This window comes from Nyctereutes procyonoides, unplaced genomic scaffold (assembly GCF_905146905.1).
Source record: "Nyctereutes procyonoides isolate TBG_1078 unplaced genomic scaffold, NYPRO_anot_genome, whole genome shotgun sequence".
NCBI classification, from domain to species: Eukaryota; Metazoa; Chordata; class Mammalia; order Carnivora; family Canidae; genus Nyctereutes; species Nyctereutes procyonoides.
The window spans coordinates 26,994,331-27,021,772 of NW_026575136.1; the positions used below are offsets into that span (position 1 = coordinate 26,994,331).

The following is a 27,442-nucleotide window of genomic DNA, read 5'->3' on the forward strand; positions in this document are numbered from 1 at the left end:
CCATTTGTTTCTTGTCATTCCACTGCGTCATTAGTTCCTAAGACCTGTCATACCTTGATTCCCAGGGATCAGGAATCATGCTTCATTTTGTGGGAGAACAAGGAAAAACAGAATAAATGCTATAAGAGAATAACTGCCCCTGCTGGGAGCCCAGTATTAGGAGTCAGATGGGGTTGTGTGTAAAATGGTTTAGAGCTGCCTTCTTATAGCAGCAAAAAAAAAAAAAAGCAACTCAGAAAAGTTTGAGTCAAAGTCCTTTGGGGATATTCATGTTTAAACCTCAAGGATAGTGGGAATAAACACTTGGTCCAGTGGTTCAGACATAGAATCAAGATCAAGGATTGAGCTGAGAGTTCAGGGAAGAGGAGATGGGCTGGGTATACGAGTAAGTGGGAGGGACGCCTGGGTGGCCCAGGGGTTGAGCATTTGCCTTTGGCTCAAGTCATGATTCTGGGGTCCTGGGATCAAGTCCTTCATTGGGCTCTCCAAAGGGAGTCTGCTTCTCCCTCTGCCTGTGTCTCTGCCTCTCTTTGTGTCTCTCATGAATAAATAAATAAAATCTTTATTTAAAAAAAAAGAGTAAGAGGGGAACCACAAATGTCTTCCTTTAGAGGTGTTTGCTTCAAATAGCACAGAATGCTTTTGAGTGGATCAGAGACAGAGCAGATCATAGCTTAAGTCATGAGAATGAAGACAGATCTGGTTTGGGGTATCCGAGCTGGCTACAGAGCCTGGCTGCGGGAGTGCGGCTGGACTCTGAGAGTGTCTCCCAGGCAGCACCTTCCCCGTGACACAAGGCAGGGACGGATGACCCACTGGAACATGGTGGCTAAACAAGTAACCCCAGGCCCTTGACAGTCCCTAAATCTCAGTGCTAGCACTTATGAGTCATCTAACCATGGGCCAGGAATGGTGCTTCTTTATGATTCAATTTTCTTTTGGTGTAAACTAGAAAAACCAATGCTTTTCTCATAAGGTTGCCATGATGGTTAGATGAATTTACATATCATAAGCAATTTGGAGAATGCTGAGCATGTACGGTATTTAATTAGTACTAGTGCTGATATTTATTATCTTTGTCAGAAGTAAAACTGTCTCCCAGTCAGCTGGTCAAACATAGAATCCCTGGAAATTATTTAAAAAATGAGTCCTTAAGGCTTGCATTGTGGTTTGCTTCCTACAAATTAGACATTCTTAAAAATTAAGAGTTCTTACTTCTTTCATTCTCTTACATTTAGATTCATTTTTCTATGCTCTTCAATAATTAAGCAATTCAACACGTAGTAGCTTTTGGAATCATCATGCCTCATTGCTTATCTATATGTCTCACGCTCATAATGGACTTAGAAGATGGGTGTGGAATTCTAGATTCAGAGCACTCTTTAACACTCCAGAGGTACGATTCTTACAGTCTTCTGGCACCAAAGTGGCTAATAGGAAAATTTATGTCAAGATAATTGTTGCTCCTTGTAGTTTTCACATTTTTTTCCTTCATGGTGTTCTTGATATTTCCTTGCATTAAGTATATTTTTTAATTGTTCCTCAAAATCTATCTTGTTCATCAGATATTTTTTCCATCTGGAAATGTGTATCTTGCTTCAGTTCTAGGAAACTCTCAGCCATTGCTGTGGACTGAATGTTGGTAGCCCCTCACCTCAACGTAAATGTTAAAGCCCTAATTCCTGATGTGATGAGATGAAGGGATCAGAGCTTCCTCTCTCCACCATATAAGGACACAGAGAGAGGCAGCCTTCTGTGACCTGAGAAGAGGGGCCCTTATGCAAAACCCAACCATTCTGGCACCCTGATCTCAGATTTCTCTAGAGCTATGAAAAAATGTTTGTTGTTTTAGCCACCCAGTCTTTGGTATTCTCTATAGCAACTCAAACCAAATAGGACAACTATTATCTACTCATTGTCTCTGTCCATTCAATTCATGCTCTTCTTCTGGATTCCTGTTAGAATAATATTGATGCATCTGGGATTCTCTCTGTTTTGGAAATTTTTGGAATACCTAATAAATTCATGTGGTTTAAACAACAATATCATTAAAAGGCTGAAGCAAAAACTATCCCTCCCACTGCTCTTCCCCATTCATACAGTTCCTATCCTTAAAGCCCCATTAGTAATGTCTGTATGGATTACCACATATACATAGGCAGGTCATAAATAACAACAAACAAAATTGTGTTGATAATATTACATTGTTAGCTTAGGATACTATTTTAATTTTTATTTTTTAAGTATTTTATTTATTTATTCATCAGAGACACACAGAGAGAGGCAGAGACATAGGCAGAGGGAGAAGCAGGACCCCAGGATCACAAACTGAGCAAAAGGCAGACTGAACCACTGAGCCACCCAGGTGTCCCCCCAGGATACTATTTTTAATTGGGGTAAGTGGGAAAGGAATCTGGAGAAGGTTTGGGGGAAACAAATAAGTAAAACTTAGTTTGTGACTTTAGAGAAGATGAAAGAACTTCTTGCCTGGTTTGGCAGTTTCTGTGTTGATGCATTTAATGCAACATGAATAACTAGAGCACGTCTCTGTGCATTGATATAGCCCAGGTCACTCTTGGGTGAACTGCTGCCTGGTGAGATGAAGCCTCTCTATCTACAGCCTCCATGTTAGAGTCTGGAGGCACCCATAGATATAATTATCTACTTGGCCCACATTAGGCAGGTGCGATAGAATTTCTTACACAGGTCACATTCCCTAGTGAGGTCAAGAGAAAAACTGTGCCCTGGGGTCCCCACTAACATTCAAATGTTTTCTGAGCCAGTTTACCAGTGAAAGGAAAGTGCAAAGTGTATGAAGAACATTCCAAATCTTTGATAAGTGGAGAGGCTCCTTCTTTCCCTCGATCCCTCTGAATTATCCTCAGTCCCATTCCTCTCTCTGATCCCCTTACAACCCCACCATGGGCAGGTATTCAGTGGTAGAAGATAAAATGGTAACTGTTGTTTTTCCTGCCCAATAAATATGAAGGAGTGAAGGAACATTCATAGGAAGAAATAAAAGAAAATTTAAAAATGATGAACCAGCATCTGACACAGTGTCCCTAAAACATTGATCCAGACCCTTTGTCGCTGGGGTGGGAGACTGGATATGGGACTGGTTGGAATTGTGCCTGGGTCCCGCATCAACCCATCAAGGGAGAAGAGCACCAACATTTGTTGGATGCCTCTTGCACATGGCACCTGAAGAGCAGCTTTATTTTATTTTTAAGATTTTATTTATTTGAAAAAGAGAGAGAGAACATGAGTGGAGGGGAGGGGCAGAGAAAGAGAGAGAGGGAGAAGCAGATTCCCTGTTGAGCAGGGAGCCAGACTCAGGGCTTGATCCCAGGACCTTGAGATCATGACCTGAGCCGGAGGCAGATGCTTAACCCACTGAACTACCCAGGCGCCCCTTTAGAGCGGCTTTAACAGTTTAACTGCAAATATTTCACCTCATATTTTCCATTTTACTGCCCATTATTATTCCACTAATTTTGGAGCCTTTTTTTTTTTAATGAAGGCAACTGGGGAAACTACTATAACTGCTGCCAACTGGCAGACTAGAGGAGAGAGCAAGCAAGGAAAGTGTGAGTTACAATTTGTCAGAGTTCAGGTCTCCACACGCAGACAGACATGGAAAGTGTGGGTAATTAAGTCATTCAGGCAAAACCTTAACTGTTTATCTCTGTCTTTTTATTTGAGTTCCTGGCCAAGCCAGACCTTAAAGGAAGAGTGTAAGGGCTTGTAAAAGTGAGTCAGAGGGTGGAGCTAAGAAAAGGGAGGAGCTAGGATTTTTAAAGATATTTCTACAGTTAGAAGTTACTTAACTCAGCCACAATCGCTTACTGAACGAACCACTTGCCAATTCTGCTCCAGCAGAAGAAAACAAGGTATTGTACGCATTTCTTTATTTCAAAATGTTTATGTTTTCCTTTTTTACTGAAGTGCCTACCTGAGTGACAAATGATCAAGGCTCCGAAAACAGAAATAATAGATAAAGCTTCATCCTCCTGAGAATTCTATGCAAGTCAGATGGATTTAACCCCGGACTGGTTCCAAGTTTGTATGAGAAAGAGGGCAAAGAGAGAGAGAGGGAAAGAGAGCATTCATTTAAAAGGAGGTAGAGAAATGGTTTCACCAGGATGTGAGGCCGTGAACGGAATCTCCTCTTGTCACATTTTTAGATTGGCCACCTCTGTGTCTGCCAACATAGGCAAAGAGAAATAGAGTATTCTCAGAATAATTGAGCCCAACCCATTCTAACCCTTCAGGAGAATAGGCTTGGCAATATGAATTTGGTCCCAGTCATTAATGAGTGGAATTAATGGTTTGGTTCTCTTCTGTTCCCACTCCACATCCCATCCTGGCCACCATTCCCTGGGCTGGTAGCTTTCTTCTCTTCCATCAAGTAGCCTCAACCCCAGCCTTCCACTATGTGCTCAATGTTAAAGACCCCAAACTATTGCTTCCCTTAGAAAATGGCTTTGGGTAAATGTAGAAGTGCTGAGGGGAGATGTCATCCTCTGGAAGGCACAGCTCCACAAGGTGGGCAGTGTAGTCTTGTTGGGCAGTCAAGGAACCTTGGGTATCCTTTTATGGAAAAAGGGGTGAGTATCCTTCCCACTTCCTCCTCCTCCTCACCATTTTCCCTCCTTTCTTCTTCCTCTTGTTCACCTTCTTTCCTCACCCAGTCCTTCCCTTTTACCATTAAAATCTTGAAGACAATGAGATGCAATGACAAAAACAATCGTATTCAGAGCCCAGAGAATGGGATTGCAGCAGTAACTTTGCTCTTAGCTGGCTGTACACATTGGGCAGCACATGTAAGCTCTCTGGGCCTTAGTTTCCTAGTAGATAGAACAAGGCAGTTGGACTAAAGGGGACTCCAAGGTTCTTTGCGATTATGTGTATGATGGGACGTTTTGATGAATGACACAATCCTTTTATTACTTTCATAATTCTCCAGCTTTTCCCCTAAGCCCTTGAGAGATTCAAATTTTACATACTTTACATACATATATTTGCATATATTACATATATAAATATATATGTGTATATATATATATATATATATAAGCTGACACATCTATAATTCCTGAAAACTGCAAAGAAAACTTTTTTTTTGAAAATGGCATAGTAGGTTTCTGATCTAAATGTTTATAATCTCTGAAAAAAATCATTGTCTAACCCTTGTATGGATTAATGAATTCTTATAAAAATTCATCCTAGGGCAGCCTGGGTGGCTCAGTGGTTTAGCACCTGCCTTCAGCCCAGGGCATGATCCTGGAGACCCAGGATTGAGTTCCATCTGGGGCTCCCCGCATGGAGCCTGCTTCTCCCTCTGCCTATGTCTCTACCTCTCTCTCCCTCTCTCTCTCCCCCTCTCTTTCTGTCTCTCATGAATAAATAAATAAAATATTTTTAAAAAATAATCCTAAAATTCTGCATCCTTCAGAAAGCACATTTCACACTTGGGTTAACTTTTACTAATGGATTATCATGTCTATATATTTTTTGTAAGAAAAAAAACGACAGGGATTGTCCCTTTATTTTCTGGGCAATACCTCATATATTAATGATTGATGATATTAGCAAGAGAATTAATGAAGCTGAACATAACTGGGTATTAGCTTTCTACAAGAAATGAGCTCTTTCATTAGATAAAAGTATTGTTTTCAGGAATTTATTACATTCTACCTATGGTTTAGGTAAAAAGATAAAAATCTCAGGCCCTAAGATTTTACTTTTTCCTCCCTTCATGGTTAGTATGGTTTCGAGGAGCCAAGCATTTTCCATATGAATGTGATTCATGAGTTCTAAAGAGATAAAGCTTAATGTATAGGCAATAAACAAAGCATTGTTGAATGAATATAGCTGAAAAGAGATTAAGGAGGTTATTTCCAAGATGCCACTAGATCTATCAAGAAAAAATACATACTGGCAAGTTTTGAACATTTTGAAAGGGTGTAGATTTACTACAAAACTAGAGTTGTTTCTTCTTTAGTCAGGTAATACTAGCCTAGGATTATCATCATCTTTAATAATAGGTAGGAACTATGGCTGAAGCAGGATTTAGAGGATGGGAAGTTCTTTGACTAGGTATAAGCCTATGGTTAGGAGGGATTTTAGCAGGAAAATCTGCTAATCTAATTCATGATGAAATCAAAACTTGGCGTACATATGGCTCTCCCTTGATTCAACTATTTGACTAGAGAGAACTCTTGACCTTTCTAAAGTTCTAAGGGTCAGGTAATGCCAGTATAAGATGAAGTTCTAGGTAACATAATTTTTTTTTAAATGAGAAAAACTGAGATATTTTGTTCAAGAAGACCAGTTTCAGAGGGACTCAAGTGAATGGGAGTAAAGGCAAAGAGCCTTGATCTCCCTACTTCTCTATGAGCATTTCCCACTATACTGTATGGTTTCAAGTTTAAATGAATAAAAAATGGCGTCTGAAGCCCAAATAATGAACATTGTAAAGAAATAATAAACAAGAATTTATATGCACACATTTTGTGTTAAGTCCTGAGTGGGGTGTGGTTGGAGAAATAGACAATTTTACTCTCAAGGAACTTAGCTGGAGTTGGAAAGACATAAACATATGAAGACAGAAGTACCAGTGGGATAAATGTCAAGCAAGGGGCAGAAATGATGTTGTGAGACTTAACTTCTATGCACACGGAGATCAGGAAAAGCTTCTAAAGAAAAAAGAGAAACTTGAACAGAATTGGATTCCAATAGAGTAAAGGAGGAGCAGAGCATTCTCGGAACCAAGAAGAGCATATCTAAAGGCATGAATGAATAAATAAGGTTCAAAAATATAAAAATATGAGTGATTGATAAGTGAGAAAAAACATAAAGTGTCTTGAAAATATGTCTAACGATTTCTCAACTACTGTGTAAAGTCAATAGTCAAGTTGTGCATTGAAAAGCAGCTCAAGCCTGACAGTGTGAAAACCTGCTTCCATTGCCATTGTTATTGTGCTTTTCTCAACAAGGAGCTGCCAACTAACCAGCTTTGTTCTCTTCTGCACCTTAGCACGAAAATTTGAGCAGTTCTCTTAAACTCTCTGGATTTCAGTTTTCTAATATGTAAATTAATAATGTTGGTATGAAAGTTTCCTCCAGCCCATTTGGTTGTTATGAATAGGTACCCGTGTAAGAATAAATGGAAATGCATGCATATAAAATGTATGAAAGTATATACATTAAATATACTATGTAAAATCAAATTAGATAATATATATTTTTTTCATTTCAAGAGGGAGTGATTGAAGAAGATAGTTGGGTCAGCCAACAGTAAAATATAAAAGTAAAATAAATGGAAAGGATTATTAACAAGTTTTCCATCTCTGCTTTATTTTTCTTAGGTTTTCCCAATGGACTCTCTAGCAAAATCAATCAACCAATTTGCCCTGGACTTTAGCAAAAAGCTAGCTGAATCAGCTGAGGGCAAAAATATTTTCTTTTCTCCCTGGGGCATCTCGACCTCGTTGGCCATGGTATATTTGGGCACCGGAAGTACCACTGCAGTCCAAATGGCCCAGGTGAGCAGAAGAGGGCAAGCATTCTTTGTGGCCTGTAAACAGAGTGTTTCCTTAATTTTCATCGTCATTTGCTTCCTGAAGTCCAAATAGCTTACATTTTATAGCCATATCCTTCAAAATAAAAGATACTCTTAAACGTATTATTTTAGGATGTAAAAAGAAGTCTGGGAAAGAGAATCACCTGGAAAATTGCTGCTTGAAAAACCATGTAAGAGCTCGTGTTCCCTAGCAAGATCAAATGATAAGGTTATCAAGTTTGATTCAACACCAAAAACAATTTTATTTTGATTATTAATATATTTCAAGAAGAAATGGCTCATACTTTATTTTTAAATTTTAATTCCAGTGAAGCTACCCTACAGTGTTATATTAGTTGTAGGTGTACAGTATAGTGACTCAACAGTTCTGTACATTACTCAGTGCTCATCATGGCAAGTGAGCTCTTAATCCCCTTCATCTATTTCCCCCACCCTCCCACCTACCTCCTGTCTGGTAACCCTCTGTTCTCTGTAGTCAAGAGCCTGGTTTTTTGTTTGTCTCTTTTTGCTTTGTTTATTTGTTTGGTTTCTTAAATTATACATTTGAGTGATACCGTATCGTTTTTAAATGGCTCATACTTTAAACAATAGAATTAGTCATCATCTTTCCAATCTCAGAAGGATTTTCCTGGAGACGCAAATAGAAAAATCAAGTGAATCCAGCCTTTTCTGTTTTGTTTGGTTGTTTCTGTGCTCAATCCCTGGTTGTCTGAATGAATGTAGAGTCCATTGAGAGCATTAAAATAACAAAACAATAGTATTGTATAAGTAATTATTGATTTGCTGTAAGCATCTTCAAAGCATTGTGTGTGTGTGCACGTGTGTGCCCAAGTATAGCCATGGATAGCAAAAACATAATTAAAAAAGCCACTTGTATATGTGTGCATGTGCACAAACATAAATATATGTGTCAGTTTTTAAAACAGAAATAGAAAAGAGCAAATTCAGCCCTAAGTCATGCAATAATCAAAAGGCCAAGTGATAGAATTTCCACTCAAGGTGGCACCCTCAGGGCCAAATACAGAAAAAGGCACAGCCAGTAATTCTGAATGAAATAGGAAGAATATATATTTTGTCAGTTTGGGTCTAGGATGTCATCCTTACTCTTTTAGTTCACAAGATATTGTGTAGTTTACAACAACAACAAAATCCTGGTTCACAGCAAATCCTGGTTCACCACTAGTTAATAATTGTTTATTACTAAGATAGACAATCTTAGATGGATTCCAATTTAGGTCAACTTCATATAAATATATTGCTGTGTGTTTCATGGACTTGCTTTATTTAAATACTATTTATATATCAACAACATCGGTTTGTAATTGAGACTGAGTCACTCAAGCACCCCATCACTATGTGTCAGCACAACCTTTGGTAAACTAGAGTTTTTTCCTTCTTGTGAGCTGGGTCCAGGCTGTGGGAGATGGAATAATCACCTTATTTTTCTACTGTTGTACAAGTCAGGGAAAGCAAGAATGTCCACATCCTTCTAGTTAACTTTCAAATGAAATGCTGGGGTGACCACAGAGACGGTGTCTATAATTGCCAAGTGGGGTAGACAATGAGAACAAACACTTAACTAGAATAAATGACTAAAATCCCCGAATTCTCTAGATAATTGGGGCAACAGTGGCTTACTCTTAAATTGTCTAAATGAATCTCTCAATTGAACACCTAGTTTTCAAAAGAACTTTAGAGAAAAAAATAAAACATGGAATACAAGAGATTTTTACCTCTAAGGATCTTCCCAACATCATCTTAAATGTCCTATAAAGAGAATAAGAATAAAGACACCAGGTATTGTTAGGGATTTACCCCAAAGATTCAGATGCAATGAAACGCCGGGACACCTGCACCCCGATGTTTCTAGCAGCCATGTCCACAATAGCCAAACTGTGGAAGGAGCCTCGGTGTCCATCGAAAGATGAATGGATAAAGAAGATGTGGTTTATGTATACAATGGAATATTCCTCAGCCATTAGAAACGACAAATACCCACCATTTGCTTCAACGTGGATGGAACTGGAGGGTATTATGCTGAGTGAAGTAAGTCAATCGGAGAAAGACAAACAGTGTATGTTCTCATTCATTTGGGGAATATGAATAATAGTGAAAGGGAATATAAGGGAAGGGAGAAGAAATGTGTGGGAAATATCAGAAAGGGACACAGAACATAAAGACTCCTAACTCTGGGAAATGAACTAGGGGTGGTGGAAGGGGAGGAGGGCGGGGGGTGGGGTGGAGGTGAGTGGGTGATGGGCACTGAGGGGGGCACTTGACGGGATGAGCACTGGGTGTTATTCTGTATGTTGGTAAATTGAACACCAATAAAAATTAATTTATTAAAAAAAAGACACCAGGTATTTAAACAGGAGTTTAAAAAATTTATTTAAAAGCTGTTGTTGGAGTGTATGTTCTCATTCATTTGGGGAATATGAATAATAGTGAAAGGGAATATAAGGGAAGGGAGAAGAAATGTGTGAGAAATATCAGAAAGGGAGACAAAACATAAAGACTTCTAACTCTGGGAAATGAACTAGGGGTGGTGGAGGGAGAGGAGGGCGGGGGGTGGGGGTGAATGGGTGACGGGCACTGAGGGGGACACTTGACGGGATGAGCACTGGGTGTTATTCTGTATGTTGGTAAATTGAACACCAATAAAAATTAATTTATATATAAAAAAAAGCTGTTGTTGGCTTACTCCATCCATTCAGTTAACACATCATTTAAATGAAATCAGAGCCCCCCTAGTTAATTAATTATACATTCTGTAGTGATGGGAATGACTGCCTCGTATTTGCTGATAAGTATTTCATATAATTATGTATTCACAAAGCATGTTCACTTATTGCCTTTTTATTTAAATGACAGGTGCTTCACTTTAGCAGAGACAAGGACCTCAAATCTTGTCCTGAAAGTGAAAAGAAAAGAAAGATGGTATGTCTTATTTTTAATATACATTTGATAATTAAGCAGAAAACACTTGCAGCGCATGTATTTTAGTGGCTATTTTAAGCAACTTTTGATAGGGAACTTTTCTTAGAAAAATATCATAAAATTATGGAACATTTTCAAAAATACAAAAATTTGTACACTTTTTTGGAAGGGGTGTTGTATTCATTCCCTTTCTCTCTCTCCATCTTTTTTTCCCCTTCAAAACTTCCCCACCTTCTAATCTGTTCTTGCTTTTTCAAACTAAATGTGAAGAAAACGATGCCCCAGCAACATTTAAAGTCTTGCCCTGCTAACACTGAAGAAAACATTTTTTTGTCCACCATAAATTGATTTCAGCTTTTGTTTGCAGTACACCAAATCATTTAGGTATAGGGTGTTCATATATACATAGTTCTTGTTCAATGTTTTCATTTGACTATTTGACTAATGCCTTTTCTTTTAAAGGAATTCGATGTGGGCAAGGTTGAAGAAATACATTCTCACTTCCAGACTCTTATCTCAGAAATCAACAATCCCAGCACATCTTACATCCTTAAAACAGCCAACAGGTTATATGGAGAGAAAACTTACCCATTTCACACTGTAAGTGCAAATATGTTGTTTTAAGCTGGTGGGAAAGAAAGAGCCATGTGAGACCAATCAGGAAACTCTGTACATTTCTCTACTGATCCCAGGATAATTTAACGGACGTGGTCGGCTTTACTGGTAAACAATCATATAGACCACCAATACGTGTCTAGTTGTAAAGGAAACCAATAATGGGTCTCAAGCCAGATCTAGTGAGAAGATCATTATGCTCAGAATGAAGGGGTGCACCTCAGCAGACGAACATGCATAGAAATGTGGGTTGTGTAGGTTAGCATGTGTTTCACAGGAAATGGAGCAAAAGATGTCAAGTAACTTAGTAGGGTCAATCTGCAGGAGCAGAAGGTGGTGCTGGTCCTAGGAGTGAGGCAAGAGACTGTGTGTGTCCTCAAGTGCAAAGCTGACTTTGAGATCAGACAAGTCAGTCACAGCATAACTTTAGAGACTTTACAAAAGACTCTTAACATGGAATAAAATCAACTTCTCCCCTTCTCAGATGGTTGAGACCCCACAATGCAGACCATGCTTTTGTCCTCAGTTCAGATTCAAGGGCTCCTCAGAGTGGTCAACCCTGAACCAGGCCAAGCATTGACTTCTTTCATGTTAGTCCATCACATCCTTTGGCTCAGTGAGCAAAGAGCAAGGAAATTGCGTAGGGTAGAGGGAGAGCAATAGAAAAGATAAAGCTTTTTTGTGATAACAAGCAGTACTGTCCCTGCCCATAGCCAGTGAATTCTGGGGAGTTCAGGACTTGGACTTTGTTATTACTAAAGACAGAAGAGCATCCAGACAAGGCCTTAAAGACATTTCTGTTACTGGTAGTCTCGTGCATTCGGGTTTGGTCCAGAAGTAGGAGGTATTTGAGTTGGGTGGGTACTTAGAGATGAGAAGGATGCAGAAATACAAAATGATACGTCTTTTAAAATGTTCACAAGCTCTGGATGTGCTCGGAGAGGTTGATCAGAACCGCTGAGTTGAGACAGGGAATGATGCCTTGTGAATCTCTAAGCTTTCCTTTCTTACTAGGTGATAATTTCTACAGAATTTAGACTTCCTAATCTTCAAACTGCTGCCTGGAGGCTAAATTAACTCACACTTTTTATTGCACACAATTCCTCCATAGAGTAATAAACTGAAGGAGTATGAAGGACAGCAGTCCTGAGAAATAAATTATGCTCTCATGGCAGTGCCCTCATAGCAACAACCCTATAGCCTGCTTATGATGATTGCCACCAGGCTGGACATCAAAGGGTTGCGAGGATGATGTCAGCTTTCTTCCCCCAGACAGGCTTCTGAACCTTTGGCCATGCTTAGCAATCTACAGTTTTCCACAGGGGCCCTCCACAGGTTCTTGGGCACTAGAGTCCATAGCAGGCAGCTGCCACACCTACAGGCTTCACGTTGGTTCCTGCTCTGCTGCAGAAAGCCAAGTGCAACTGCTAATATGTCTTAGTCACTGGAGTCAGTCCTGAGATTCCTAGAGTTCTCTTCATTTTCATTCCAGCCCCATTCTACAGGCATGAATAAAAATAGGAAAGGGTTGGGGCACCTTGATGGCTCAGTTGGTTAAGCATCTGAGTCATGGTCTCAGGGTTGTGACTTCAAGCCCTGCATTGGGTTCCACATTGGGTGTAGAACCTACTTAAAAAAAATAGGCAAGGGTATAGAAGCCCCCAGAACTATGGGAGGCAGGCCTTCCTCCACACCTGGACTTCTACATGGCTAGTCAGTGTCCAGCTAACTTTAAAGAGGGGAGCCCTTAGTTTTTGACCAAAAACAGAGTATGGAAAGACAGAAGGGGACAACAGGGTGAGGGTTTGCAACTGTCCTTCGATAGACTGGATTTCCCAGTTTTGGACAAACTCTGCAAAAGGAGATTTTTACCTCTATCTTCCAGAAATACTTAGAAGACATGAAAGAATACTTCAGTGCAGAACCACAGTCTGTTAACTTTGTGGGAGCTTCTGGACAAATTCGAAAGGAGATCAATTCTTGGGTTGAAAGCCAGACGGAGGGTAAGCTTTCACCAAGGTGTTTGGCAGAGGGTCTTTGCTGAGCATTGTTGTATTTTTTTGAACTTGCATTGTGTGGAAGTATGTGTATTTCTTAACTAGAACTATGGACACATTTTAAATATTCAGAATATTTCTTTCTATCCATGCCCATGATTTTCAGATCCACAGTTTTCCCAATCGGTCGTATCTAAAACATACATGTCAAGATACCCATTTTACTAAGTGGACAAGAAAATTCTCATATCCCAATAATTCCAAAGAGGAGCCCAGGGACAAAAAGCAGGAAAATGCAAGGGGGAAAGTTGACATACTGCTATATTTGTGATTTCTAAGGAAAAATAGCTAGTAATTAACAACAAAATTGTGGCATTAGATGTAATCTTAAGTAATTTTCAAAATCAGATCATATTAGAGTAGTGGGCTAAGCTGCTGCATCTGAGAGACCTGGAATACAGTGGCTTAATGATAAAGTAGAAGCTTATTATTCTTTCACATAATAGTCAAAAGGCAGATAGATAAGTATTCTGTTTCCTGAGGTGATCTGGAGACCCAGACTGGAGGGTCAGCTGTGCCACCCTCAAAACCTGGCTTTCATATTTAATGATTCTTGCTTTTGTCATTTAATAGCCACCAGGAAATGGGGAAAGGAAAATTTCTTTGCTTTTTAAGGAGATGACCTGAAAGTTTCACACATCAGTTGCACTCATATCCTAAACTCAGTTACATGGCTGTATGTTCCTGTTCTGATTTGCCTGAGACTTTCCTGGATTTAGCACTGAAAGGCCTCTCAGGCCCAGGCAAACCAGGATATAGCTGGTCACCCAGACTTGCTGTCATAAAGATCAATAAGATGTAGTTTTTAGCTGGGTAGCCTTGTGCTAACCTAGAGGTGAGTGTTCTATTTCTTTAATTTTTTTAAATTTACTTTCTTATTGAAGTTTGATTTGCCAACTAAACGTCTTTAATTTTTGAAAAAGATTTATTTGTTCATGAGAGACACACACACACACAGAGGCAGACACACAAGCAGAGGGAGAAGCCGGCTTCCTGCAAGGAGCCCGATGTGGGACTCGATCCCAGATCCTAGGATCACGCCCTGAGCCGAAGGCATTCGCTCAACTACTGAGCCACCCAAGTATCCCTAATTTTTTAATTTTAATTTTAATGCTTTTATTTTTTCTTTAAATTCTAGTTAGTTAATATGTAGTGTAATATTAGTTTCAGGTATAAAATTTAGTGATTCGGTACTTCTATAGGACACCTGGTACTCATCACAAGTGCCCTCCTTAATTCCCATCACCTATTTTACCCATCCCCCACCCACCCACCTCCCCTCTGGTAACCATCCATTTGTTTGTTCTCTGTAGTTAACAGTCTGTTTCTTGGTTTGCTCTCTCCTTTTTCCCCCTATGATCATTTGTTTTGTTCTTAAATTCCACATATGAGTGAAATCATCTGGTATAAAGAAATCATCTTTCTTTGACTGACTTATTTCACTTAGCATAACACCCTTTAGTTCCATCCATATCATTACAAATGGAAAGATTTCATTCTTTTTTATGACTAAGCAATATTCCATTGAGTATATATACATCTTCTTTATCTCTTTATCAGTTGATGGACACTTGGGCTGTTTCCAAACTTGGCTATTGTTAATAATGCTGCTATAAACATAGGGGTCCATGTATCCCTTTGAATTAATGTTTTTGTATCTTTGGGTAAATACCTCATAGTGCAATTGCTGGGTCATAGGGTAGTTCTATTTTTAACTTTTTAAGAAACCTCCATACTGTTTTCCAAAGTGACTGCACCAGTTTGCCTTCCCACCAACAGTGTAAGAGGGTTCCTCTTTCTCCACATCCTCACCAACACCCTGTTGTTTCTTGTGTTGTTGATTTTAGCCATTCTGACAGGTATGAGGCAATATTTCATTGTAGTTTTGATTTGCGTTTTCCAGATGCCAAGTGATGTTGAACATCTTTTCATGTGTCTTTTGGCCATTTGTATGTCTTCTTTGGAAAAACGTCTATTCATGGCTTCTGCCCATTTCTTAACTGGATTATTCATTTTGGGGATGTTAAGTTTTTTAAGTTTTTAAAACTTATTTTGCATACTAACCCTTTATCAGATATGTCATTTACAAATATCTTCTCCCCCATTCCATAGGCTGCCTTTTAGTTTTGTTGATTATTTCCTTTGCTGTGCAAAAGCTTTTTATCTTAATGAACTTCCAGTAGTTTATTTCTGCCTTCCTTTTTATTCACACAACACTCGGTGTGAAAATTTACTTTGACATGCATCACCCTGCTAGTGAAGTTAGCTGCTGCAGCCTCCCCTACTAGACTCAAGGGCTCAAGTGCAATGATGCTGCCTGATGGGATTTTCAGCTTTAAGTCACTAACACACAGCAGGCCTGCTAATAGTAGTTGTTCAGAATGTTAATGTTTATCAAAATACACTGAGGAACTTGGCAGCCCTGAATTCTCAGTTCCTTTTTCATTGAACTAGTGACTCAAAAGCCACATGTGAGGCAAGAGTGACTGTTTTACTTAACTTACACCTGATTTAGATTCATTCAAAAGCAAGCTTGTTTTTAGAATTATAGATCAGCTAGGATTTGCTGAGTGCTTATACTGTTTCCATTGGCAGGAAGACCAAATGGGATTGTACAGGCAAACGTATGTTGTCACATACAACACAAATTCAACATTGCAGAAGTGGCTGCAAGAATGGTCTGAGTAAACTAAATCTGAGGTCTCAAATTCCTAGCTCAGTGACTGTTGCGTTGACTGGAAGAGAAGGGGAGCCCTACAGATAGAAAGGCTAAGAGCAGTTATCTACTGTCTTTGAAGAAGCTGAGCTTATGCAGCACCAGACAATGGCCCTCCTCTAGGCTCTGAAAAGATTTATGCACCAAGCAAAGTTTTTTAGAGCCTAGAGGAGAGCCGTTGTCTGCAGCTGTAAGCTCGGTTCTTAGGCTCCTTGCCATGCTGCCCCAGAATAGACTGTCCCTCAAGGAACATGACCAGATCCATCTCTCTAGATCACACAGTTGCCCAGGAGATCTTCCTGCAGTGATAGACATGTGCCATAAGTCTGCAGTGCCCAGTGTGCTATGGTCACCTGTACTATCCACATGTGACTATGGATGAGTTTAAATGTGGCTAATGTGACTGAGGAACGGAATTTTTAACTTGAGCTCTTTTTAATTAATTTATGTTTAAGTAGCCATGTGTGTCTAGTGGCTACCATATTTGACAGCACAAAAGAAGTTTTGCTTTTGAGGAAGAGCTGAATTAATAATCTGAAATTATGGCGGAAAGAATAGACTTCAGATTACAGCTACTCTATAGTCAAGATATAGGGTAGATACACTTTGAAAAATCCTCTGTTGTCATACTACTCGCAAAATGAGAGTTCCTCCAAAATTAGCTAACCCAGGGCATGTTAGATTTTTCACAGGATCTTCTATGAAGCCTCTATTTCCCACATCTCATGACTTCATTGCTCCAGCTGGCCCTGCCGGCTCTGTCTTAGAAGTGGAATCTTCCAAAGAGGAAGAAAGCTGTAATCCTTCTGTATTCTCTCTTTACACATTAAACACAAATATCAGTTGTTTGAGGGCTATTCAATACCAAGTAAAGTAAGGAATTAACCAGCTACTCAGGAACTTTGACTTTGTCAGGGCAGAGTTCTGCACATCCTTAAGAAAAAGTTGCTAAGAAACTCTTTGGCATGACTACATTCCATCTGAATCACCCGAAAGAAGCTTCTTTCTGTAAGCTTTGAAATAGGCCTGGTTTCAAGTAGCCATATGCACTACTGGGATATACATGGCATTTAGAGTCAAAGTCTCAATAATAGTGTCAGGCATATGTTGCACATTTTTTCCTGGTTTGTTTTCTTTACAGCTAGAAGCTACTTAAAAGTGGATATTGGGGAAGGTTATTATCTACATGTTTGTAATCTCGAAATCTATTGTGTGCTTGGCACACAACGGGCACTCTTGTGTCACATTAATAACTGTGCTCAGCAGGATTTACTGTGAATATCTTCGAAGACTGTCCTTCTCGTGACCTCAAACTACCAAGGGTGTGTGCAATAAGTGAGCCAGTAGGTGGCACTTTCGCTCTAAAGAGTAAACAAAATCATGGTCCAATTTTTCTGTTACTTTAAAGTTGTATTTAACTACACTTTGTACATTCTTTGTAAAATAATTATATTTTACATGTCCTAATGCAGCCTGGGCTCAAAAGGTTGGTTTCTTTGAAAACATATGAACCCAGAGAACAATACAATACAACTAACATCATTTGGATTGCAACCAACTTGAGATAAGTCTGTGCAAAACTTAGTCCTCGAGATGTTCTCTATTTGCATCTACAACTCTATCAAATGATAGAGTAATTAAAAATTACACAGAACTTTTAAAAAAGTAAACTTCCATGCAAAAATAAAGTTAAATAAATAATGTAGACGGCCTCCCCATGTTGAATCATCAAATTTTAAATTAAGTTTAATATACTGTCATTAATAAGATCCAAAAACAACACTAAAATGTTTCAGAAAGTTTTGACATCAGCATTTAAATCACATTCAGAGATGCCTGGGTGGGTTGGTCAGTTAAGCGTCTGCCTTTGGCTCAGGGCATGATCTCAGGGTCCTGGGGATAGAGCCCTGCATTGGGCTCCCTGCTCAGCTGGGAGCCTGCTTCTCCCACTCCTTCTGCCCACCATCCTATCCCCCCACCTTCCCACCCCCCTCCCCCCACTCATGCTCTCTCTCTCTCTCTCAAATAAATTCTTCAAAAGAAATAAAATAAAATTCAAATTTAATTGTTAAAATCAAAATGTTGGTTTCATAGATGAGGGAGGTGTTGTTTTGTTTTGTTTTGTTTTGAATAGACATAGCCAAGTCATGCCTCAAATCGACTGGAATCTCTAAAAGTGCTGTCGCCAGAACTTAAAAAAAAAAAAAAAAAAGCCACTCCAGTGCTTCTGATGTGCACCGGTGAGGACTACGCAGGCAGGGTGTGTGGTGACGTAGAAGGGAGCCCATTTACTGCATGTGCACATCTCTCCCCAATCCCCTTTTCAGAGACTTCATGCTGGTAGCTTAAAATCAATATGGTGGGAATATTTACACCACAGAAGTGGGCTATAAATCAAGAATCTCCTTCTCTCCCACCCCTACCTGGACCCAGTTTACCAGCAAATTACTAAAAATGGAAAGCCGGAGCTCTGGATTTCATTTAATTGTTGTTTTATTATATTTCACTTATGTATTATTGTTTTCCCTACCTACTTTTCATTTGTAGAAATAAAGGGAAATCAAGAAGTTAAATAGGCTTAACTTTAGTTGTTTTTCATTATTTCCAAAAGTTTCATTACACATGTTATATCTAATCCTTTTTCTAAAAAAATGCAATTCAGCTACCCCATTATATCCTAACCCCACTGTGACATGGGTATCCTTGCTCACTGCACTAACCTGCAAGCTAATAGTTTTGCTACCCATTGCTGGCATGCAGAGAGGTATAAAAGGCCAATAGATCAAGTGGATCCAAACCAGTGGCGCTCAGTTCTTGCTGTTCGTGAAACTAAGTTTACTAATTCTTAAGCCCAACCCCAGATGAATTAATTCAGATCTCTGGGAGTGAGGCTCTGGCATCAGTATTTCTAAATCCTTAGGTGATTCTAAATCACAGTCAAGGAAGAATAATTGCTGTAAATGGAATAATTCCCTCAATCCCATTGACACTCCCCTTTTCCCAAGAAGCTCCATTGCTCTTGATTTGTGAGCTTCCGACTCCCGGATAACACTTGGACTTGCTCAGTAGCCCTCTGGTATTGGGGAGTGTGTGTGCACACACAAGTGTGCAGGGTTTCACCTATCAGCCTACCCCATCTGTATTTTCTCTTCAAAATTCAAAGTTCTTTTTCAATAGCATGTTTTCTTAGCTGACATTCCTGTTGCAGAATTATTCTTTTGAACAAATATTTGTCCTAGAAAAAATAATATTTTGACCATGTACTCTAAGGCTTTAAAAAGAGAACTGTACACAAATCTTGTAACCTAGTTAGCAAATTTGTTTTTAATAGGAGAATGGGTTAGCCAGTCTGAAGCTACCTTATGTATATTCTAGGATGGAGCAGATAAATAAATATATTGGAAATAATAAGGTCCAGGTTTCTCACTGACAAAGAAAGGAATTGCAAATAAGGAAAAGCAAAGGTGAGCATGAACTCCGTGGTGCTGGATTGAAATAGGAGATAGCAGTATGACTTCCTCATCTTTAATATATAAGTAGAAAGAGAATTTGATATAGAACTATTGACAGATGTGTGTATAATATATGTATTTCCTAGCTTTCTCTGCTGAGCGATGACACTCTAGTGATATCGCGCATAGCTAATATCCACATCTTGATTTCTAAAAAGCCATTCTTCAAAAAAGTAACCAGGGCTTCTGGAAGAAATGCCAATTCTAGGTCTGGGACATGGAAAGCACCAGATAAACCTTAGGACACATTGTGGTACCAGAATGTAGGGAAGCGCTTAAAATACTTGGGAACATGTCAAAAGGGCATGGGAGCCACCTTGAGGAGGTTTCCAATAACCAAATCGGGGATGATTTGAGCAACAAAATAGGCAATGATAGTAATAGATCATAACCCATAGAATAAAGCAAATATCCATGAGTCTATATTGATATAAATTATTGAATACCTAAATAAAAGGAAGATATGAAAAAGTTCCTCCTCATAGTAGAATTCTAATTAGTAAATGTAGAAAAATAGTGGAAATTGAAAAATCATCCTTGGGCAAACACCACAGTCATAATTGTTTCAGGCAAGATTAGCCATGAATGCAAAAATTGATGGGCAAAAGTTTGATGAGAAACGGGAAATTTATGTGGTCACAAAGTAGCTCCCTGAATGATACTTGGGAATTATAAAGGGTAAAAGTTGTAATTTTACAGTGAGAAACCTGTGGGATTCAAATCATCAAAGTTAACATCACCCATAATGGGAAATAGGAACATAATATATTTCCTGGTATGATTCATTGAGAAGCACAACATTGCTCCTGTGGTTGTGTTGGTTGCCTAGGGCTGTCATGACAAATTACCACAAACTGGATGGTTTCAAACAATAGAAATGTATTTTCCCACAGTTCTGGAGGCTGCAAATCTGAAATCAAGGTATTAGCAGGGTCAAACTTCCTTTAAATGCTCTAGGACAGGCACTGTTGCATGCCTCCCTCCTAGCTTCAGGTGGTTGCTGGCAATCCTTGACATTCCTTCGTTTATGGACACTTCAATCTCTGCCTCAGTCAACATATAATCTTTATGTCTGTCCTATGTCTGTGTTTTCACAGAGTCTTGTCCTCTCTGTGTGCCTATGTCCAAATTTTCCTCCTCTTGTGAGGACATCAGTTATTGGATTACAGCTACCCTAATCCAGTATGATCTCATCTTAACTTGATTAGATCTGCAGAGACTTTATTTCCAAATAAATTCACATTCATAGGAGCTGGTAGTTAGGGCCTAACATATCTTTCTGGTGTGTGTATGTGGCGGGGGGGAGGGATACAACTGAGGAGAAACATCAGACAAATCTGAACTGAGAATTGAGGGGCATGCTACCAAACTTTTTCAAAAGTGTCATAGTCGTGAAAGACAAAGGAGGAATGAAGCACTGTCCCAGATTCAAAGGCACAAAGATGGGCAATGAGGGGGGCGCTTGGCAGGATGAGCACTGGGTGTTATGCTATATGTTGGCAAATTGAACTCCAATAAAAAAAATTAAAAAAAAAAAAAAACCAAAGGCACAAAGATGGAATGACACTTAAATACAACTTGAGATCTTGGATTGACTTCTGGTCCTGAAAGAGGACTTTTTGGAACAGTAGATGAAATTTAAACAGGACCTGTTAGTAATATTCTATTAATGCTAACTTCCTGGTGTGGCTCATTGGTGGATATAAGATATTATCACTTAGCAGTATTTCATAATTATCATTTTTGCAAGTGTGGCATATTGCTAGGATGTAACTATACCATTTGCAATCTGTCCTTTTGTTCTCGTAGGAAAAATCCCAAATCTCCTACCTGATGATGCTGTGGATTCTGCAACCAGAATGGTCCTGGTGAACGCTCTTTACTTTAAAGGAATCTGGGAACATCAGTTCTCAGTCCAAGACACCACAGAAAAGCCTTTCAGAATAAACAAGGTAGAAACTTTTTAATAGTCATCATGGCTTTTTACATGGCTTCATAAAGGAGATTCTGTTTGAAATTCACTCTTCTGGCTGAGTATATGTTCCTATGAAGTCTGGCTCTTACCAGGCCAGAGATGGCTGAGCTAAAAGCCAGGTCCATCCCACCTGAGAATTCCTCTTCCTTTGTTTTTTCTTCTCTGAAAATAGGCTATTCACATATTTTATCACTTAGTCCTTGTTACGACTATGATAGAGTAGATAAGGTGGTTATTTTATTTGTTTCAGGTGGTAAAGTGACTGGAGCCATGCCTAAGTTAGACATCTACCAGAACTCTAACCTCAAATCTTCACTATTAGTTCTGTTTTTGCTCTACTAGACCAATACTCTCTTCTATGAAACTCTTACCCTTCCATAAGTAAAAGAAATACAAATTAAAAAATCTCATCTCTTTCATTAAGTTTCCTCTTTATGTTAGGACACAACACGCTTGTTTGTGTGATAGGAACGCACCGATGACAGCAAGAAGGGAGACTAATAAGAGGTGACAGATAGATTGCAGAGAATCCCAGGACTGGAATGTGGCTGGGCCTTAGAACTTGAGTGGAAACAAGGAGTCGGATGTGGTCAAGATTCAGTCTCTATCTTTTCAGCTCTGCTTCTCCCATCATATTCTTCCCTCAGGCTGAAGTCTTTCTCTTCTTTCCCTTTCGCAATGACAGAACACAGCTACTCACAATGCTGCCTCTGTTTTAGAGACCAGTCTGATCTCATTTTAAATTCCTAGGAAAGGAATTGATTAGCCATCATTGGTTAAAGCTATTTAGTCCTTGGTGGAGAGGGTGCAGTCTTCTCACATAAACAGTGCTGCCAAGGACCTATCAGGGTAATCCTGGGGATGTGTGCCATGGGCGGCCCTCAGACAATCAGTGGGCTAAAGATAGGAATGGACTAAACATACAATGGGATAGGCTAGCCAGAAATGAGCTGGATAGTTGCCTGGCTTAGTGTATCCACGAGGAATTTTCAGTTGCAAGTGATACATTAGCATTGCACACCAGCTCCAGGAAAACGGGAATTGTATTAGCATTAGTCACCTAACTAAGATGAACCAAGACATCCAGGGAGTCTCAAACCATAATCTCAGTTCTCTATCTCTCTCTGCCTCCACTCCCACTGCCGCCAGTCCCTCTGGTGGTTGCCTTTATTCTCTAATACTGAAGATATGATTTCTCTATATGACCAGGAATATGGTTGCCTTGTCGTGAGCCTTCGAGCTTCACAACCCTGGTAGATAAAGCCTTTGCTGCTGACTCTGATAGAATGCTCCCAAGGAGGTCTCTGTTTTGTGCTGTTCATGTGCTCATCCCTGAAAAATCACTGTGTCATGAGGTATTCTGAATGGACAGGTCTAGTTATATGACCACTACATTAGCAGAAGGGTGGGACTTGGTGATTAACAGCTCCACATAGAATAGACAAAACAGTATGTCTACAGCATCTGAATTGCACAGTTTTGTTTTTGTTTGAGCACGAGCTTTACTAAAAATAGACATTTGTAAAGAGCATTTTTAGGTTTGCAGCAAAATTGAGAGGAAAGTAGAATTCCTATAAACTCCCCTCACATAATTTCCCTTATTAACCTTTTGCATTAGTTACAGTTAATGAGCCAATATGGATACATTTTTATTAACTGAAGTCTACAGTTTACATTAGGGTTCACTTTAGGTCTTGTATAGTTCGATGGGTTTGGACTAACACATAATGTCATGTATCCGCCATTACGCCAGGTAGCATACAGAATAGTTTAACTGCTGTAAAAAATACCCTGTACTCCCCCTGTTCATCCCTCCTTCTAAACATCTGGCAACCTTTTGGTCTCTTTGATCTCTTCACTGTCTCTCGTTTTGTTTTTTTCTGGCATGTCATATAGTTGGAATTGTATAGTATGTAGCCTTTCCAGACTGGCTTCTTCCGTGAAGCAATATGTATTTGAAGCTTTCTCCCTGTCGTTCCATGGTTTTCTAGATCATCCACTCTCCTGTTGAATAATATTCCATTGTGTGGATGTATTGCAGTTTGTTTAGCCAGTCACCCTATTGAAGGACATCTTGGTTGCTTCCAATATTTGGCAATTATGAAAAAAGCTGCTATAAATATCTGGGTGCAAGGTTTTGTGTGGACATATGTTTTTAACTCCTTTTGGTAAATACTCAGAAGCACATTTGTTGGATCCCATGGCAATGCTATGTTTAGCTTTGTAAGAACCTGCCAAACTGTCTCCCGGAAGTGGCTTCCACTTTGCCTTCCCATTGATGGGGAATGACAATGCCTGTCACTCCACATCCTTGCAAGTGGTTGATATGGTCAGTGTTTTGGACTTTGGCCTTTCTAGAAGGTCTGTAGTAGTATCTCATTGTTCTAATTTGCAATTCCCTAATGACATATGATAGAGCATCCTTTCATAGGCTGTATGTATTCCTTCGGTGAGGTATCTGTTCTTATCTTTGGCCTATTTATAAAATTGGGTTCTTTTATTATCATTGAGTTTTGAAAAGCTCTTTATATATTTTGATACCAGTCCTTAATCAGATATGTGTTTTGCAAACATTTCCTCCTGGCCTATTGTCTTTCTGTTCTCTTAATAAATTTCAGTGTTTATGACACCAAAATACTTTCTCAGATGTTCACAGGTGAAATACCCCTTATTCAGTTTTCGAATCATCGACATTTATATAGTTTGCATAAGATTAGATACTTTTTAAAGTGTCCGGTAGGATCCAGCTTGCTATAATTTACAGGGGTTGCTGCAATAGCATTATAAATAGAGACTTCCACATCACTTATTGATAATGTTATTGATTGGTAGACAAAGTCTTGCCAATTTAGAATTCAAATTTTCTATTTCCAGAAAGTAAGGTCTAAATAACTTTATTCAGCATTTTGTCTAGAATCACCAATTTTGCCAGTGTCCCAGAGTACTGAGAACTAATGATGATACAAAACAAAATTAAGGATTTGCTGAAACACTTCCTCAGTGACCTTGCTACTTACTTTCTGTAGAGTACAAGCAAACCAGTGCTAATGATGTCCATGAAAGAAAAGCTCCACATTTTTCACATTGAAAAGCCACAAGCCATAGGCCTTCAACTCTACTATGACAGCCATGACCTCAGCCTGCTTGTACTGCTGCCAGAAGATGTTGATGGGCTGGATCAGGTACAGTCTGTCTTCTGGGAAGGTTCTGGTATTTACCCCTCTGGGGAGAAATATAAGACCTGGTCTCCCTGTCTGTTCTTTGATTCCTATAGAGGAAGACAACCAATCTACCTTGCTCCCTAGGGAATTTACCTTCACAGTGGCATTTAAGCTTTATAAAACTCTTTAAGTTTGGTATTACTGTTCCTCAGAAAGGTTAAGTAATCTATAGGCTCTAGCCCTGTGTAGTTAAACAAACAGCCACACGAGCAACAAATACGTATATTCTCTGTCAGCCACAGAGCTGACCTCACTCTAGGTCTTTCTTCTCCCTCTGCCAGGGCCTCCCTAATTGGAGGTTAATTTTTTTAATCATTTGCGTTAATCTAGTTTTAGATACATATTTTTTAAACAAGACTCTATTTAATTAAAATGGATTTTTTTTTCAAGTTTTGGAAGTCAGAATCTTGTTTAAGTCCTCAGTACTACCTTCCAGTATTATTTAAGTTATTTATCAGCCAAATTTCTATGAAGTCTGATATAATTTTGGTCAGACCATGTGTCTGAGCAATCAGTATATTTAAACTGAACATTAGTTTCTCATGCAATAGGCAGCCTGGCTTTCATTGCACCGTGTATAACTTTTCATGTACATCACTTTCTTTATACTTCTAAGTGTCCACAGCCCTGCTGGAATGTAAAAGAAGTTTCCAAATTGTATCATAAAATCTAGAAAGACTGGTAAAAATAAGACCAAGTGTGGACACTAAACCATGAGAGTCACACCCTTATAAGATAAGCCTTTCTTCCTAAGAGTGCAGGAAGCTAAATATGTTGTCAGATTACTATGTATATCATCTACAAGTATGTCACTGACCGCAATATTCGGGTGTAGAAAACTCTCAAAGTAGCAAAAGCATGTGTCTTGAAACAAACATGTGACTCAAAAAATCAAGCATATTTTTTCTTATATATACTTATGCATATGGATGTATACCTCATATATATTATCTTAAAATTTCTAAATGTAATAGGAAAAAACACTGTCAAAAACTAGACTGAAAATAGACATTACTATTCAGATTTGGAGATTTTCCTTTCTTTACTTTTCCTTCACTTTTTTTTTTTTTGGTCATAGTTTATGGTTACTAATTTCATATTGTCATGATTATACAGACATTTTATTTTATTTTATTTTGTTTTCAGAGAATCATCTCCCATGTTAACATAACAAATGTATTTTTGTTCCCTGGCACATAATTTATTCTAAAGTTTATACTTTAGTGTAGATAGCACCTAAATGCACATTTACATTGATGCATTTCTGTGTGTAGTTGATGGCACAGAAGTACTGCCATTTTGAATCAAGGTCAAATTCTCCCGTGTCCTGGGAACGACTGTGTTGCAAAACGAAGATTCTGTGTGAAGAATCTCATGACACAAAGAATTTCCAAATGTGTGTGCTCTGTTACCCTGGATAACAGGAGTGATGGTAATTCCTCTGTGTAATCCCTTGAGGTCTCACTCAACCAATATTTCTCACTGACTCTCTCCTCCTCATTGTGTACCTGCAGCTGGAAAGGGCCATCACCTACGAGAAGTTGAGTGAGTGGACCAGCGCAGACATGATGGAGTTGTATGAAGTGGAGCTGCATCTCCCCAAGTTCAGACTGGAAGAGACTTATGATCTCAAGTCAACCCTGAGGAGTATGGGGATGAGCGATGCCTTTAACCAGGGCAAGGCTGACTTCTCAGGAATGTCAATGGAGGGAAACTTATTTCTGTCCAATGTTTTCCATAAGTCTTTTATAGAAATAAATGAACAAGGTACAGAGGCTGCAGCTGGCAGTGGGAGTGAGGTGAGTATTCGCAGCAGACTCCCCCCCATTGAATTTAATGCAAACCATCCATTCCTCTTCTTCATCAGGCACAACAAAACTGCTAGCATTCTCTTTTATGGGAGATTCTGCTCCCCCTAAACCACATTTCTCTGTCATCGAACAAGACCATCTTATGGTGTAAAAAGTGCACCAAAAGATGGGAAAACGCAATTATAATAAAAACCAGTTTGTGGCTTGCATCTTTTTTCACATTTGAATGTTAGTGAATAAACCTTGAAAGAATGCATTTTAGTGATTTTATCATACCTATATATAGCTAGAGGTAGAGTTTGCCACTTAACATCTTGTCTTCAAGTGACTTTTATTTACATTTCAGAAGTACTATGTTATTCAATTGAATGCTATACAATTTTTGAACTACTTGGTCACTGTATTATCATTGTCACATATTTCACATACCTCACTGGGTCAAGAAAAATCTTTACAAAGGTGATATATGGATAAGCAAGAATTTTCTCAAGAATATAATTTTAATAGTTCATAAACTACCATTGTAAATTTAAGGCCCTCCCCTTTCGGCTGAGTATTTAAAAAAATACTTAAATGTTGACATTAATGGAAAAGCCAGTGAAATCCAAGTGAAATATGGAGTTTGGTTAGTAGCAGTGTTCCAATGCTGTCCTCTCAGTTTGAACAAATGTATACTGATAATTAGATGTTAGCACTGGGGAAAATGTGTTAGGAGTACACAGAATTTCCTGGATTATCTTTGCAACTTTTCTGTGAAGCTAAAAGTATTCAAAAATAAACATTTTGTTGAAGGCATTTATCATGTGTCAAAGTGTAGTCATATTAACATTCCCTGCTTTTAAAAATCTTATGAAGTGGAAGAAAAAAATTTTTTAAAGATTTTATTTACTTATTTGAGAGAGAGAGAGAGAGAGAGAGAGAGAGAGAGAGTGAGCATATGAGTGGGGGAGGGACAAAGGGAGAGGGAGAAGCAGACTCCAGTCAGAACCCTGAGATCACGACCTGAGCCAAAG

At 39.0% G+C, this 27,442-nt stretch overlaps 1 protein-coding gene across 1 annotated transcript; it reads left to right on the plus strand.

Moving 5' to 3' along the window:
- The first annotated feature begins 3,812 nt into the window (after positions 1-3,812).
- On the plus strand, positions 3,813-27,224 carry LOC129495491 (serpin B10-like). Its single transcript, XM_055303042.1, has 8 exons — positions 3,813-3,890; positions 7,371-7,547; positions 10,457-10,522; positions 10,985-11,122; positions 13,023-13,140; positions 21,232-21,374; positions 24,424-24,579; positions 26,133-27,224. Exons 2-8 carry the CDS (start codon positions 7,380-7,382, stop codon positions 26,535-26,537), a joined length of 1,194 nt encoding a protein of 397 aa, XP_055159017.1. The 5' UTR covers positions 3,813-3,890; positions 7,371-7,379; the 3' UTR covers positions 26,538-27,224.
- The last annotated feature ends 218 nt before the right edge of the window (positions 27,225-27,442 follow it).